The following is a 15,543-nucleotide window of genomic DNA, read 5'->3' on the forward strand; positions in this document are numbered from 1 at the left end:
CCGTTGATGGGGTCAGATTTCTGGGGACAGGAAGACTGAATGTGTGCTGGGTTGGGGNNNAGCAGATCAGAGAGGATCTGTGCTTCTCAGATGAGGGGCTGACAAAGGCCCTGAGAGGGAAGCACCCCCGCAGAGGGCCCCACCAACAAAGCAGATGTGGCAGCTGTTGTGCGGGCGAAGGAAGCTGAGGACAAACCGCAAGTCTCCCACCAGGACAGGCATCTAAAGATTTCTGCATCCTTAAAGGAATGTGCGGGAGGCTAAGCATGGCCAGCAGACCCAGAGGCCACGGGATCTGGGTCCGGGAGAAAGCAGGGTCATGGGTTTGGACCAGCAGCCCCAGGAACCTCAGCAGATCCCAGTGTGGGGTGTGGACACCTCGGCAGACCCCAGTGAAGACACTGGGAAGCCCCACTCCAACAAGATAGGCCGCCTGGACACACAGCGGAAGAAGAGGGAAGGGAGAGAACCCAGAGTCGCCAAGCCGGAAAGGGACAGAGGGCCGCACGTGACCAGACTGTCAGAATGGGCCAGGTGACTTTCCCAGGTCAGCCCTGGGGCCGCTTAGAGAGGATGAAGTCAAATCCCCTCGTAGGGTTGGATTGCCCTGTCTGCGAAATACAGAAATACCGTGCCTGCTCCTTTTGGCGCCCCATCCTGGGCCCTGCAGCCTGCAGGGGTGGGAGAGGGGCAGGCAGGCGTGAGGACAGGTGGGGCTACTCCCCCCACCCCCACCTCCACTGGAGCCTCATCTTGATTGAACAAGACGCTGCAAGTGGGTGACACTTGGCCCCATGCTCTGGGGCACGCTTCCTCTCCTTTCCCCCTTTTCCCAGCTCCCTGATTCCTGCTTTTGCCCCGCCCCACCCCAGGGAGAAGGAGCAGGACTGGAAGGGGCCAGAGGGGCCGCCTGCTCTTCCTCCCCCTCCTGCCCCTCCTGACCTGAACTCCCCGGACTGTTGATGTCTCCAGATAGGTTTGACTGGGGTCCGGGGGAACGTGTTCCTCGTCCCCTCGCCGTGCAAGCGCTTATTACAGGACAGAAGGGCTCATCCGTGGCTGTAGCACCTGGTCCCGGGCTCTGCCTGGCACAGCCACCTCCCAGCCACCGCACAAGATCCACGAGCCCTCACGGACACCCCAACGGACCAGCACGAGCCTGCAGGAAGACTCCTGCATCACAGTCAGTGACCTGCGGGCTGGCTGTGCTGAGGGTTTGTAAAGAGAAGGGTGAACATCAGGAAGCTTTCCCAGCCTGGACACCTGATGCCACCAGGGGACCAAGGGGGGCCAACCCTCCAGGAGCCCAGGCCACTGCCCCTGCTTAGGCTCCTCGCCGACAGGCTCGCTGGCAGGTGCCCTCAGTTCTTTGAGTCGAGCAGTGAGCCTAGTAACAGAGTGCAAGCCCACATCCCGCAAGACCTTGGCGGCAGTGCTCTTTGACCTCTGGCGAGTTGCTCTTTAAAATCTGCTCATCTTTTGGGGCGCCATTGTTGAGCATCTGACTCTCGATTTCAGCTCAGGTCGCGATCTCAGGGTCGTGAGATCGAGCCCTGCGTAGGGCTCTGCACGCAGTATGGAGTCTGCTTGAGACTCTGTCTCCCTCTCCGTCTGCCCCTCCCCCTAAAATAAATAAATCTTAAAAAATAATAAAATCTGCTCATCTTTCAAATATCACTTAAACATCGATTCCTCAAGGTACGCTGCCTGGAATTCCCCCCCATTGTGAATCCCTCTCTAAATCTGTGTTTCCCCCTTTGGGCTGCCATGCACTTACAGGTCGTAGCTCAAATACCTGTCCCACCTCATGGGCGAAGCCCCACGAGGGAGGGCCCGCACCTGCCCCTTCGCTGGTGTCCTCCCAGCTCCCGGGATGGTTAGACCTGATATTTAATGAAATGTTTCCACATGTTACTGTTCAGGAGCTCGCTTGCTGATGGACTTTGGACTTTCTTCTCCTCCTACTCAAGTTTCAAACATCCATGAACGGCTCGTGAATTTTATGAAATATCTTCTGGAAGCTACTGTCGTACCGATTTCTCTTTCTCTTTGGTTTTGTTGAGATAGAACGTTACAATGGTAGAATTCTAGAGGCTGAGACAGCCTTGTGTATCTGGGGTAAATCTTATTTGGCCGCTCATTATTGCACTGGTGATTTCTATCTGCCAACATTTCAGCGGGAACTTTTGTTCATTTACGTATTTATATCACCGGACTGGAGTTTCTCTCTTTGAACCTTTTCAAGCTCTGGTACTGAGGGTACGCTAGGTTCATAAAACTAAGCTAGTGCGGGGCACCTGGCTGGCTCATTCCAGAGAGCACGCGACTCTTGATCTCAGGGTCACGGGTTCAAGCCCATGGAGTCTACTTACAAAAAAAAAAGAAAGAAAAACAAGCTAGTGAGATATCAATCTTTTCCTACAACCTAGAACGGTTTAAGTCACTTTGGAATAACCTAGTTATTTTTGAGATCAATAAAACTGGACAAAGGGACCACCTCCTTGTTTTGTTTGTTTTAAATTAGTAACGTACGCACGTGACACCAAGTTTGAAAGACAGAGAAGCGCACCATGGAAATTTTCCCTTCCGTTTCTCCCCTAGCCCCCCATCTTCCCTGGAAGGCAGAGAATCATCCTTTCACATGTATTCTTCCTGAGATACTCTGTGCATTTACAAACAGATGTATTTTTTTAAATCCAAAGAGTAGCATACTCCATATGCACTATCCTCTACATTGATTTTCCCGTTTCACGACAGACCTCAGAAATCTTTCCTCGTCGAGCTGGTTTCTTCTTTCTCAGGGCATGACGTTCCACTCGGTAGGTATGCCGTCACTTGATGGGCATGCAGACTGTCAACGAGCTTTCGGTGTGAATAACGGTGTCCCTGTGGGAGACACGAGCAGTGGAATGGTTTGCATTTTTCATGTTAACTGGTTTTGTCCAAGTGTTTTCCGGAGGAGTCGTACCAACACTCGCACCAGCCACGTGGGCAGGTAGGTGCCTTTTTCCAAGCCCCCACCGACAAGGTGAGTTTAAAAAACCTTTTGATCTCGGGGCACCTGGGTGGCTCAGTTGGTGAGATGTCTGCCTTCAGCTCAGGTCATGATCTCGGGGTCCTGGGATGGAGCCCCCCGTCGGACTCTGCTCAGTGTTGAGTCTGCTTCTCCCTCTCCCTCTGCCTCCTGCTCATGTGCTCGTTCTCTGTCTCAAATAAATAAATTAAAAATCTTAAAAAAACCCATTTAATCTTTAACAGCCTGATAGATTAAATAGTGTGTTATGGTCGTTTTAGTTTCTATTTCTCCATTATAAGTGAGGGTGAGCATCTTTCTACGTGTTTAAGAGCCATTTACATTTTTTATATCAACTGTTCACATATTTTGTCAACTTTGTGACTGTGTTGACTTTTTACTCTCTGTAAGAGCCGGTAATATATTCAGAAAACTAGCCCCTTGGTGCTTTCTGTGTTGCCAGCACCCTCAGCTAATTGCCCTTTGACTTTGCAACTTTTTCTCCACGCAGCTTTATTGTATGTTTTTGCTGTTAAATCTTTTCTCCTGCAATTCCTATGTCATACTTTTTAAATTTTTGTTTTATTTTTTTAAAGAGTTTATTTATTTGAGAGAGAGGGCGAGAGAGCAGGACCGGAAGGGACAGAGGGAGAAGCAGATGCCCCGCTAAGCAGGACCCGAAGTCAAGAGCCGGATGCTTAACCCCGAGCTACCCAGGCGCCCCACGTCATACTTTTAAAAGGCTCCTCACTCTGAAATTATAGGAGAATCCTCCCCTGTTTTCTTTTAATGCTTCTATTATTTCAATTTTTATATTGAACTCTCGAGTCACCTGAAATTCATTTACTTTAAGGACTGAGATAACGGACTGATTTTAATTTCCCACATGCCCGTCCATTTGCTAACACGTTATTTGTTGAATATTCTTTCGTCCATGGAATAAACTATGCTTCTATCATATACTGAATTCCTTTATGATTTGGGCTTTCTGTTCAGTTATTTTGGGGTTTTTTGTGGGGTTTTTTTGTTTGTTTTTTTTAAAGATTTTATTTATTTATTTTTAAGATTTTACTTATTTATTTTTAAGATTTTATTTATTTATTTGACAGAGAGAGAGACAGCCAGCGAGAGAGGGAACACAAGCAGGGGGAGTGGGAGAGGAAGAAGCAGGCTCTCAGCAGAGGAGCCCGACGTGGGGCTCGATCCCAGGATTCCGGGATCACGCCCTGAGCTGAAGGCAGACGTTTAACGACTGTGCCACCCAGGCGCCCCTCTGTTCAGTTCTTTTGAACGGTCTGTTCACGTACCAGCTCCACACTATTTTAACTATAGTGGATAATCTACCCACATTATTTTCTTTTTCTAGAACTTGCCTAGATATTCTCGCTCCTAAGTAAACTTCGTATGATCTGTAGAATCAGCTTATCTGCTTCCAAATATATCCTCCTTTAACCATCCCGATGCGATCGTCTCTGATTTTCAGTCTGTGCCGATTTTCCGTCGTCTTGGATGACTTCAGTAGATTCATCTGTTGCTGCTTGCAAAGACCTCTCTATCATTTCCCATTTCTATCTATAACTTGCTCACTAAAGAGGTTGAACACGATAGGGAATGATCAAGAATCAGCTTTCCTTGTCGTTCTCCTTGATGGGGGCTGCGGGGCTGTCTGTCCCTTTTCTTCCTCACTCTTTCTCTCCCTGCCCCCTCACTGCGTTTCTCTTTGCTCCCCCGGGGTGGACGCAGAGGAGGCAGAGAAGCAAAGCAGAGGGTCCCGTGGGCATATATGACTGTGCTGTTGTGGGGTCAGGCGCTCTTGAAGGCGGGCATCCAAACACCGGCTCTTCCGTGGGGTCTGCTGCCGGTGCCTCTGAGACCCCACGGGATGCACCCTGCCCCAGCGGTCCCTCGGGAGGAGGAGGCGCTCCCTGTGGCGGTCGCCCCCAGCTCTGCCCAGAGCGCAGCTGAGCACCCGCAATCTTTCGGCCTCACCCTGCCATGCACTCGCTCCCTGCAGGTCAACCCTGGATGTCTCGAGTTTGAGCAGGAAACTGTAAACCCACGCTAGCCCTTGGCTTCCCGAGGCGCCACTGCCGCGGCTGACATCCCACCACCGTGGAAGCTCACTCCTTCCATGCAGTCCTCCAGGCTTGCTGGTTCTCTGACATCCCTGTCCATCCAGACAACCAAGTGCCGCCTGCCCCACTGATGCAGGGGGAGCTCCAGCCCCGGTCCTCTGCCTCCAGACTGTTACTGCCAAGAAGGGCATGCTGGCTCTCAGATTTCCAAGGACACATCCAGAAGCTTCTCTGAAGCTCTCCCGTGTCCCACTCAGAGGGCAGCTCAGGGTGGGCCCAGGAGTCCCTGGGGTTTGGCCACCACCCAGCCAGGTAGTGGGATACCTCCCAAGGGAAAAAAGCCAATCCTGAAAGGCTAATAGGACATGAGCCCCTTTATGTAACCTTGGCTGCGTCAATGTTCTAGTTTTGAGAATTCTAAGGTCCTGTATGATGTCGCCATCGGGGGAGGGGGGCGACACAAGGGAGCTCTTTGCATTCTTTTTGCAACTTTTTCTTTTTTCTTTTTTCTTAAGATTTTATTTATTAATTTGAGAGAGAGAGCAGGAGAGCAGAAGCAGGGAGAGCTGCAGGCAGAGGCAGAAGCAGGCTCCCCACTAAGCAGGGAGCCCGATGTGAGGCTCGATCCCAGGACCCTGAGATCATGACCTGAGCCAAAGGCAGATACTTCACCGACTGAGCCAGCCGGGCACCGTTTTTTCTCAACTTCTACGTGAGTCTAAAATTATTTCAATATAAAAACTTGGATTAGGGGCGCCTGGGTGGCACAGCGGTTAAGTGTCTGCCTTCGGCTCAGGGCGTGATCTCAGAGTCCTGGGATCGAGCCCCACATCAGGCTCCTCTGCTAGGAGCCTGCTTCTTCCTCTCCCACTCCCCCTGCTTGTGTTCCCTCTCTCGCTGGCTCTCTCTCTCTCTGTGTCAAATAAATAAATAAAATCTTAAAAAAAAAAACTTGGATTAAAAAAAAAGAGAGCCCTCCTGGGGTTCAAACTGGAATGGCATTGAATGGTTGGGAGAACTGACATTTTGGGGAAACTGAGTCTTCCCACCCAATGGCAGGCAGGACTGTCCACGGGCTTAGGTCTTGCTTTCCATCCTTCACTCATGTCAAGGTTTTCTTCAAATACGTCCAATGCCTATATTTCAGTTTTTGGAACTATTGTGGGTAGAATAGATCCCCGTTTTCCTGTTAATAGGTTCGTGTCATGGGATTGGTTTTTTCTTACATTTGCTCTTCTTTTCGTCTTCTGGAAGCCCGTCACCCCAGTGTTGTCCCTCCATTCCCGCCATGCAGACCTTCCTTCCACCTTCTGTTACTTACGTTCATTCCCGGCTTGTCCCTTTGTATTTTGCTCTTCCCTCACATCCTTTCTCCCCGCCTCAGCCACGCTTTATGTTTATGACATTTTAAGTTTACTTTCATTGCTTCAGTTTTCTCTGTGGTTTCTTCCTTTCTTTAGAAGTGTTCTTTTTAAGCCCCCGCTAGCCGGGGTGGATTGTTACGCAGGCATAGCTAACCCAGACACCCGAGCATCTATCGACTTTTCCTGATAGCTCTGGGCGCCGCCTTTTCTTACCACCCTAAGTTTGCACAGCTTTTAAGCGACAGAAAAGAACTCAAATGTATGTAAAAAGGAAATGCTCTTTTCACTGTAACATCGGACTGCCCAAGGCCTCCACCGGCTTTCTCCATCCTGCTATGTTAAGATTGCTGAAAATCATATACGCAACTAATGAATCATCGAGCTTTACATCGGAAACCGGGGATGTACTGTATGGTGACTAACATAATATAATAAAAAATCATTTAAAAAAATAATAAAAAAATAAAAAAATTGCTGAAAATCAGGCGATATGAAATACATGAGGTTTCGCAAAAGAGTGTATACTGTGAAATTCTAGAATAGGCAAAACCCATCGGGAGTAAAAGAAAGCAGGTCATTCATTAGCTGCCTGGGGACAAGAAGCAGGGTAGACAGCAAGGGGCATAAGGAAACTTTGGGCTGATGGAAAGGTTCTGTCTCTAGATTGGGTGGTAGTCACCGAGGTATTTACATTTGTCACAAGTCATCTCTACTCTTTAGATGGGTATATTTTATTGCGTAGGAATTAGATCCCAATAAAGTTGATTTTTAAGATTTTTTTAAAAACTTACATTGACAAAGCTATGGAGAAAGGGAACCCTCACACACTGTTGGTGGGAATGCAAACTGGTGCGGCCACTCTGGAGAAGAGTAAGAAGGTTCCTCAAAAAGTTAAAAATAGAACTACCGTGTGATCCAGCCCTGCCACTTCTGGGTATATAGGCAAAGGAAATGAAAACAGAGTATCGCAGAGGTATCTGCCCTTCCATAGCCACTGCCGCCGTAATTCACAACAACCAAGATATGGAAACAACCGAAATGTCCCTCAGTGGGAGCAGGGATAACGATGTGAGGTGTGTGTGCAACGCAACAGTGTTCAGCCGTGAGAAAGAAGGAAATCCTAGCGTTCGCAACAATAGGGACCGACCTTGAGGACATTATGCCAAATGGATAAGCCAGAGAAAAACAAATACTGTTTATATGTGGATCAGAAAAAAAAAAAAGTCAAATTCATAGAAAGAGAGAGTAGGATGGTGGGGCCGGGGAGTGGGGAACTCGGGAGAGGTTGGCAAAGGCATAGTGACTTGCACCTCTTAGCTGAATAAGGTCTGAGGATCTCACGGTGACGACAGTTGTTACCATATTGTATACTTGGAATTCACCAAGAGAGCAGAACTTATGTGTTCTCTCTCTCTCCCTCACACACACACAGACGAGATGAATATGTGAGGTTATTAACTGGATGGGGGACCCTTCCCAGTACATATGTTCATCAAATCACAATGGTGTGCGCTTCCAACATCTCACAGTTTTGTATGTCAATGATACCTCGATGCCGCTGACATTAGAAAAGCAAACACTTGAGGAACTCCAGAGAGTCTTTTGAGCGCCAAGGAGAAAAATCCAAAATGGGGGCAGCGCCCCGACCTCCGTGGGCTCATTCCTCCCCCAGGCAGTCTCCTGAGGGGTCTCAGGGGAAGGCCCCCTCCCGCCCCTGCAGGTCCGCGGCTCACGGTCTCAGGAAGCACGCGGTGACCGTGCTAGCTGCCCGTGCCCAGGCCGGCCTCGCACACCCAGCGGTAGGCCCTCTGGCAGGCGTCGTCGTTCCACTGGCCGTCGGGGTGGAAGTGCGCGCAGTCCTCGCCCCCGCCCAGCCCGTGCCCGTGCCAGTCGTCCGGCTGGCCTGGCTTCCAGTTCCTGCGGGGAGAGGACCACAGCCAGCTGGCAGGGTCGGAGGGCACCCTGGGGGTCCGGGAACGAGGGGTGAGGCCCAGACCCTGGAGGAACAAGAGCTCAAGGGGGCAGAAGGGCACAGAAAGCCGGGCGCACACTCACTTGAAGTTGGTCTCGTAGTCCGTCCCGTCCACCCACTTCCAGACGCCTTCAGGGTCACTGAGGCCCATCCAGGTGTACGAGCCGATATGTTCCTGCACAAAAGTCTGGGACGACAGAAGGGCGAGGGTGACGTCTCCCCAGCCCAGGCAACTCCTTGCACTACAGATTCTTTTTTTTTTTTTTTTAAAGATTTTATTTATTTATTCGACAGAGATAGAGACAGCCAGCGAGAGAGGGAACACAAGCAGGGGGAGTGGGAGAGGAAGAAGCAGGCTCATAGCGGAGGAGCCTGATGTGGGGCTCGATCCCATAACGCCGGGATCACGCCCTGAGCCAAAGGCAGCCGCTCAACCCTGTGCCACCCAGGCGCCCCTGCACTACAGATTCTGAACCTGACGCGTTCGTTCCGTCTGTTGAGGGGACCAGATGTTCATCCCAAGCCCCTGCCCACCAAACCTCGAGGGCGGCTCAGCTGGGGGTCAAGGGCAAGCTCTCCAGGTGATTCCAACCTGCGGCCAAGGTCTCCACCTTGGCTTCCTTAAAGGCGGCACGTCCTGGGGCCCCGCGCCCGCGGTCTCACCTGCTCCTCTCTGGAGTTGATGACCACCAGGTGCGCGCTGTCCAGCTGGCAGGACCTGTCGGCCTCGGCCCAGGACTTCCCGGAGCGGGAGAACCAGTAGCAGCTGCCCTCGAACTCCAGCCAGTCAGGGGGACAGCAGGTGCTTCGAGAGCCTGCGGGCGGGGGTGGGGAGGGTCTGAGCCAACGCCCGCCTGCCGGAACGAGCAGGAAGGGGGGCCCAGCGCCCGCACACCCCTCACCGTTGCTCTTAAGAGCGGCCATCTGGCAAGTCAGGGATTTCAGGCCTCTGGCCAGCTGCTGGACTCGAAGGAGGGTATCCGAATGACCTGGACGCACACAGGTGGGCCGTGGGGGCAGTGCCTGGGTGCTCGACGAGTCCCCAGTAGCCCGATGTCCCTGCCCCGGGGTCCTGGAAGGTTGGTGCCCTCCCGCGCACACCACCCCCGGGGCAGGGGGGCGGGGGGCGGGGGCCTGACCTTCTTTGAGCTCCTGTTGCTCCTTCTCCAGCTTGCTCTCCAGGGAAAGCACCTTGTCATTCAAGCTACGGGCTGGAGGGGAGGGCACTCAGCACCCTGCGGCTGCGCCTACCCCCGCGCCTCCCTCCACGCCCGCTCCTGAAGGGTCTCACCTGCCTGCAGCTCCTGCTGTTGGTTTTCCACCTTGGCTTTCAGAGATGTTATCGCTTCTTGCAAACTGCCACCTGGAGGACACGGGGACTCGGTGGGTGCTCGGGGCTCAGCGCCCCCTCCCCCACGGCGCCCCGGGCTGGAGCCCCTTCCTTGCCGGGCTCACCCTGGGATTTCAGTGCCTGGACCTCGGCCACAGTGTTTGCAGTGAAGTTGCTGAAAGTTGCTCTCAGGGTCTCCAGGTCCCTCCGAAACTTGGAATCTGATCGGGGGTGGGACATGCAGTGCTGAGATTGGTCACGTCCTCTGTGAGCGGGCACTGAGCAGGGCATATGACCCAACCCAAAGGGACAGGCACTACTGTTATCCAGTATCCCAGATGACGAAACGGAGTTTGGAGAGGTGAGGCTATTTGGCTACGTTACCCAACCGATAAGTGACTGAGCCAGCAGCCACCCTACGGGCCACTGTCCCTCACAGTGACCCATCCACCAGGGCGCCCCATGCATTCTCCCCTCCCTGCCCATGCTGCGACCCTCACTCTGGGATCCGATCGCACAGATGCCGACCAGCAGGAGGAGGCTGAGGCCCAGGGAGAACAGAAGAGGCCGGGGGCCGGAGCAGAGCCGGTGCAGGAAGGACGGAGGAGAGAGCCCTGTGAGAGGAGAGGGCGTCAGGGCAGGAGACCGGGTGGGAGGAGAGACCCGAGGGACCTTCGGGGACGAGAGCTAGTGCAGGTGATGCAGGGGGAGGCCGCACCAGGACACTCTAGGGCGGAGGACCCCCAGGCCTCCGGCCCCTCCTGGGCCAGCACAAGTCCTCAGTCACATGGCCTCTCACACCCGTGGGACACATGTATGCAAGGACCCACGGATGGGGGGTGATGGTGATACGCAAGGTCCCATCACAGTTGGGGGAACAGGCAGAAGGACCCAGGCCGAGCTGGGGCAGCCAGGCCCTCCTCGCCCGCTCACATTCACCTGCGCGGTCAGGGTCACGGGGGAGGTTTCCTTCGAAACCTAGAGTATAGGAATCCAGGCCCCCTGCGGCCCTCCCTATCCTGTCCCTGACTTTCTTAGGACCTTGGGTCCTCTTCACACTGGGGTCCCAAAGGGTGGAGCCGGACCTCCTCAGAATGGGGGACACCCCCCCAACTGCACACGGTAGGGGTGCAGATTTGACATCACGACAGGAATCCTCCACACAACGCCGACGGGATTTAAGGAGGGGACATTTTCCCCTTCCACTTACCATTTCTAGACCCCTGGCTTTGCTTCTCACCCTCCAAGGGCTGGAATTTTTCATACTGCATTGACATGCTTGGACCGAGACTGGGGCGTGGGAGCTGAAAGGCAGGTGGGGCCAGCGGCCAGGCGGAGGCAGGAGCTGAGCCCAAGGGGGAGGCTGGGCCTCGCTGGAGCCGAGGTCGGGACAGAGTCAAAGGAGGAGGTGAGACTGGAGTTGAGGATGAGCTCAGGGTCAGAGAGAGGCTTGGCGATGGTGCTGGGTAAACAGGGGAGGTTGGAAGTGGGGTCAGGACCGGGCGTTGAGGGGGTGGGTCGAGCTGGGGATTGAAGGTGGAGGTAGTGGCAGCTAAACGTACTGCTGGAACTGGGTCCTGGCCTTGAGGAGCATCTCCTGCGGGGGTGGGGTCGGGGCCCCAGTCAGAGTCAAGCATGGATGGGGCAGGGCTAAGCCTGGCGCCAAAGCTGGAAACGGAGTCCAGGGTCAACTTTGGGTTGGGGCTGGCATGAAGATTCAAGTTGACTCTGGGGTCAGAGCTGCAGCTGGGGCTTAAGGGGAAACTGGGTTAGTATTCGGGTCAGGCCCGCTGCCGGGATAGGGACCAGAATGGGGCTGAGTCAGCATCTCAGCTTGTGAGTGAGGCCGGGCCGCCATACGTCAAGGCCAATCCAATGAAGGGAATGGAGGCTGAAATCCGCATTTGGCCATTCAATCCCCAAGCCACCCCTTACATTTCCTCCCATTCAGTCCCACCTGAAACCTGCAGTCCCTGCTCCCGGCTCCCCTTGACATCCTCCCTGTCCCCTGGTCTCTCCTAAGCCCCCAGCCCCGTTACCTGCAGAAGGTCCGAAGCCTGCGATTTTGGGGTTCCGCATGCAACAATGACCAGAACTGGAAAAACACGAAATCCTGGAGAGTGGAGGTGGGGGGGCGGCCAAGGGAGGAGTCACCTAAGTGACCAGAGCCCAGCAGGCTGTGAGCTGGGATCTCGTGTGTCCCCGTGTTTGCGCGGTGGAGTGGAGGAGGGATTGGAGCAGAGACTCAGGCAGAGGTCGCGTGCAGTGGGGGTGGACACGGGCTCTGCTCTCCTCCTCCGGGGTGTATCTACTCCCTTTCCGCCCCTCTGGAGCCCCTCTGACTTCCTCATTTTTACCATTCGGGAGAAGGGAGCCAGGCCAGAAGGGACCAGAGGTGCCGTCTGACTATCTCCTCTGCCCACACCCCCTTTCACTTCCTGCATCTGACACCGCACTGCACAGCTGGCCCCAGAGGAGCCCATTCCTCCGCTCTTGCTCAATCCCACCGAGTCCTGGCTCCTGAGCTTCCCCGGGGGCCTCGGCCACCGCACCCCCCCAGCAGAGTGGCGTTTCCTGGCCGGGAACAGGAGGCAGGAGCCAGGAGAGGAAAGATTTACTGATCAAAAATCAAATCTGAGACGGGGATGGGGCCAGACCCGTGCCAGGCACTAACCGTTCGGTTCCCACAAGAAGCCTGGGAGGCGCTTTGGATAGCAGGCTGAGGCTCGGAGCCCAGGCATGGGCCGCCCAAGTTCACGGGCCTGCCGAGGCAAGGGCAGGAATTCAAGCCGAGCGCCCCCTGACACTGGGCCTGAGTGCTCTGCACGCGCACTGTCCGCAAGAAAGGGACTCGATCAACTCCCGTAACCACAAATGTCATGAAGGGGTGCTGCCCCGAATTCACACACACAGTCTTCTCCATAGAAAGGACTTTAGTGTCTTTTTTTTTTTTTAAGATTTTATTTATTTATTCGACAGAGAGAGACAGCCAGCGAGAGAGGGAACACAAGCAGGGGGAGTGGGAGAGGAAGAAGCAGGCTCATAGCGGAAGAGCCTGATGTGGGACTCGATCCGGTAACACCGGGATCACGCCCTGAGCCGAAGGCAGACGATTAACCGCTGTGCCACCCAGGCGCCCCCAGACTTTAGTGTCTTACAAGGTAGAGAAGGAGAGCAAATGCATCTTAGGTTATATTTTCTATATAAACAGGATTGTGTTCTACTTGCTTTTTTCCCCTAAAGATTGTATTTATTTATTTGAGAGAGAAAGAGAGAGAGCAGAAGCAGTGGGGAGGGGAAGAGGGAGAGGGAGAAGCAGACTCCCCACTGAGCAAGGAGCCGGATGCAGGGCTCGATCCCAGGACCCCGGGATCATGACCTGAGCCGGTGGCAGACGCTTCACCAACTGAGCCCCCCAGGCGTCCCTACTTGCTTTTTATTATTTGGTATTCGGATCGGTATTTGTCACAGGTTGGGTTTTTGGAAGCCAACACTGAGACTGAAGTTGGGGTGCAAGCTATGTCTTGGGGACCGACATCTGAGAGAGGAAGGGGGAAGAAGGAGGAGGGGGCAAAAGGAGAAGGTACACAGCTGGGCTGGCCCCACGAAGCTGTAGCCAGCCCAGGCGCTCTGCGCAATCAAGTGTGTCTGTCCGAGCTGTCTGTACCGGGCTGAGCTGGGGCCTTCACAGCCCCGTCTCACTCCAGCACCAGGGGCAGCCCCCCAACCCCTGCTCCAAGCAGGGGCGTGACCTCGGGGGAGGTGGCTGTCTGCACAGGTCACACTCCCCACAACTGGGCCCCAAGTCCTTACTGGAAGGGGGTGGAGGCAGGGGGCAGGGAGATCTAGGGAGCACATCTCTGTGTCCGGGACAGTGTTGCATTCTCTCACGCAGTAATCGGGGCGTACTTAACATTTGTGCCTCGTGGGATCTTTCCCACAGAGAACCTTCACTCTGTTCACGCATAGCGTGTTCATTCGTCCGTTCAAAAAGCACTTCCCAAGCGTCGACAGCATGCCAGGCGCTCTCCTTCCAAAGACGCATACTTCAGAAGCAAACGAACCGACAAAAAAGGCCAGACCCTCGCAGAATTTACATCTTGGCGGGTGACAGATAAAATAAATGAGTGAATGTCACATGGTGATAAGTACTATGGAAGAAAATATAGCCGGGAAGTGAGATCAGGTCAGCTTTTTTTTTTTTAATTTTTAATTTTTTTTTAAGATTTTATTTATTTATTTGACAGAGAGAGAGACAGCCAGCGAGAGAGGGAACACAAGCAGGGGGAGCGGGAGAGGAGGAAGCAGGCTCCCAGCGGAGGAGCCTGATGTGGGGCTCAATCCCATAACGCCGGGATCACGCCCTGAGTGGAAGGCAGACGCTTAACGACTGAGCCACCCAGGCGCCCCAGGTCAGTTTTTAATAAGGCCATCAAGAGTAGGGTGTCAGGATAGGCCTTACTGAGAAGGTGATGTCTGAGCAAAAGTTACAAGGAGGTGAGGGAGCGAGTCATGAGGAGCTCCAGGAGGAATAGGGCTCCAGAGGGAAGGCACAGCAAGTGCAAAGGCCCTGGGGCAGAAGAATGTCTAGTGTGTACAAGGATCATCCATTTGCCTGAAATGCCAGAGATTTAATAGAGAACTGAGCTAGAGAGACGAGGAGTAGATGAGTCATGGAGGGAAAACGCAGAGCACGAATTCTTTGGGGCCCTCAGACTATTGTTAAGGATTTCGTTTTACTCCGAGTTAGAGGGGCAGACTGTGGAGGGGTCGGAGCAGGAAACCAAGAGTCCTGGTAAGGAGCTATTATGATATCTGGGTGACAGATATGCCCGGACACACAACCCCCCCCCCACACACACAGTTTTCCTTCCAGTCCCCAAAATAAAGTAAATTTTGAGCATTTCCCATAAATTGCTGACTCCTTAGGAAAAAACAGCTTTATCCCTGATTTTTGCAATGCCAAAGCCTAAGGATAAGTCACGACCTTTTGTGCCTGTGATAACCATGTGAGAACAGCGCTGTGCTGCCATCATGAGCAGACTGATAAAACCTTGTTCACACTGCTCAGTTTTCCTCTGAACACCTCCTGTGGTTTTGTTCCGTAAGCCTGTCCTCCCAAAGGCTGCTTGCCTTGCAGCCACGTTGCAAGGACCCTTCTTGGGTCTCCTAAATGCTGTTGCCTCTGAGACTTCTTTCACGGTGGACGATCTCGGCTTGCCCGGGGCGCCTTAGTCCTCTCCCAGCACCTCAGCTGCTCAGGACCTGTTTACCTGGTTGGGGACCCAGAACTTCGTGTCCACAGCATCCAAGTCCTTCATGGTCCTATCTCCACCGGGTCACTGCGATTTGCCACCGACCATCAGAGTATCACACGGGGGAGCTCCGCAGCTCCCCAGACAGTCTCAGGGGCCCCAGGCTTCGTCCTCTCCCATCCCCATTGCGAGGCAGCACCCCCATTTCCCCCCTTAGCATCAATCGGTCACCTCCAAAGCACAGTTACCTCCACCCCTACCCAGTGGTGATTTTGAGGAGCCCAAATCAGGCGGGAGTCAGGTGGCATCTTCAAATTTCAACAGGACCAAGGCTGCTTGCCAAGGGGGTGGGGGTCCTCTCCTTGGGCACTGGGACTTCCAAAGGTCAATGATCCCAGATTGTGCCAACGACGGGCAAACACTCTTCCCCTGGATTATCAGGCATCGGTGAGAGAAGACGCCACCCTCCCCCGTCCCTTGGTTGTGATGGGGCCGTGGGGAAGACGGCACTGCACCGGCCACGGATTGGCAGTG

General features: G+C 53.7%; 1 protein-coding gene across 3 annotated transcripts; it reads right to left on the reverse strand.

Annotated features, from left to right (window-relative positions):
• Positions 1-7,631: 7,631 nt before the first annotated feature.
• Positions 7,632-12,274, reverse strand: LOC103660459 (C-type lectin domain containing 10A). Of its 3 annotated transcripts, none has more exons than XM_040629914.1 (10): positions 11,794-12,274; positions 10,965-11,127; positions 10,255-10,368; positions 9,880-9,975; positions 9,716-9,787; positions 9,564-9,635; positions 9,327-9,413; positions 9,088-9,239; positions 8,508-8,611; positions 7,632-8,414 (listed from the first exon to the last, which is right to left on the reverse strand). In XM_040629914.1, the coding sequence occupies exons 2-10, from the start codon at positions 11,029-11,031 to the stop codon at positions 8,213-8,215; spliced, it is 966 nt and encodes a 321-aa protein (XP_040485848.1). In that variant the 5' UTR covers positions 11,032-11,127; positions 11,794-12,274; the 3' UTR covers positions 7,632-8,212. The 3 variants fall into 3 exon arrangements, with proteins under 3 accessions (XP_040485848.1, XP_040485846.1, XP_040485847.1); XM_040629912.1 differs by having other exon boundaries at positions 10,965-11,216; positions 11,794-12,272; XM_040629913.1 differs by having other exon boundaries at positions 7,632-8,369; positions 10,965-11,216; positions 11,794-12,269.
• Positions 12,275-15,543: the final 3,269 nt, after the last annotated feature.

Source organism: Ursus maritimus, unplaced genomic scaffold (assembly GCF_017311325.1).
Source record: "Ursus maritimus isolate PB19 unplaced genomic scaffold, ASM1731132v1 scaffold_14, whole genome shotgun sequence".
NCBI lineage: Eukaryota > Metazoa > Chordata > Mammalia > Carnivora > Ursidae > Ursus > Ursus maritimus.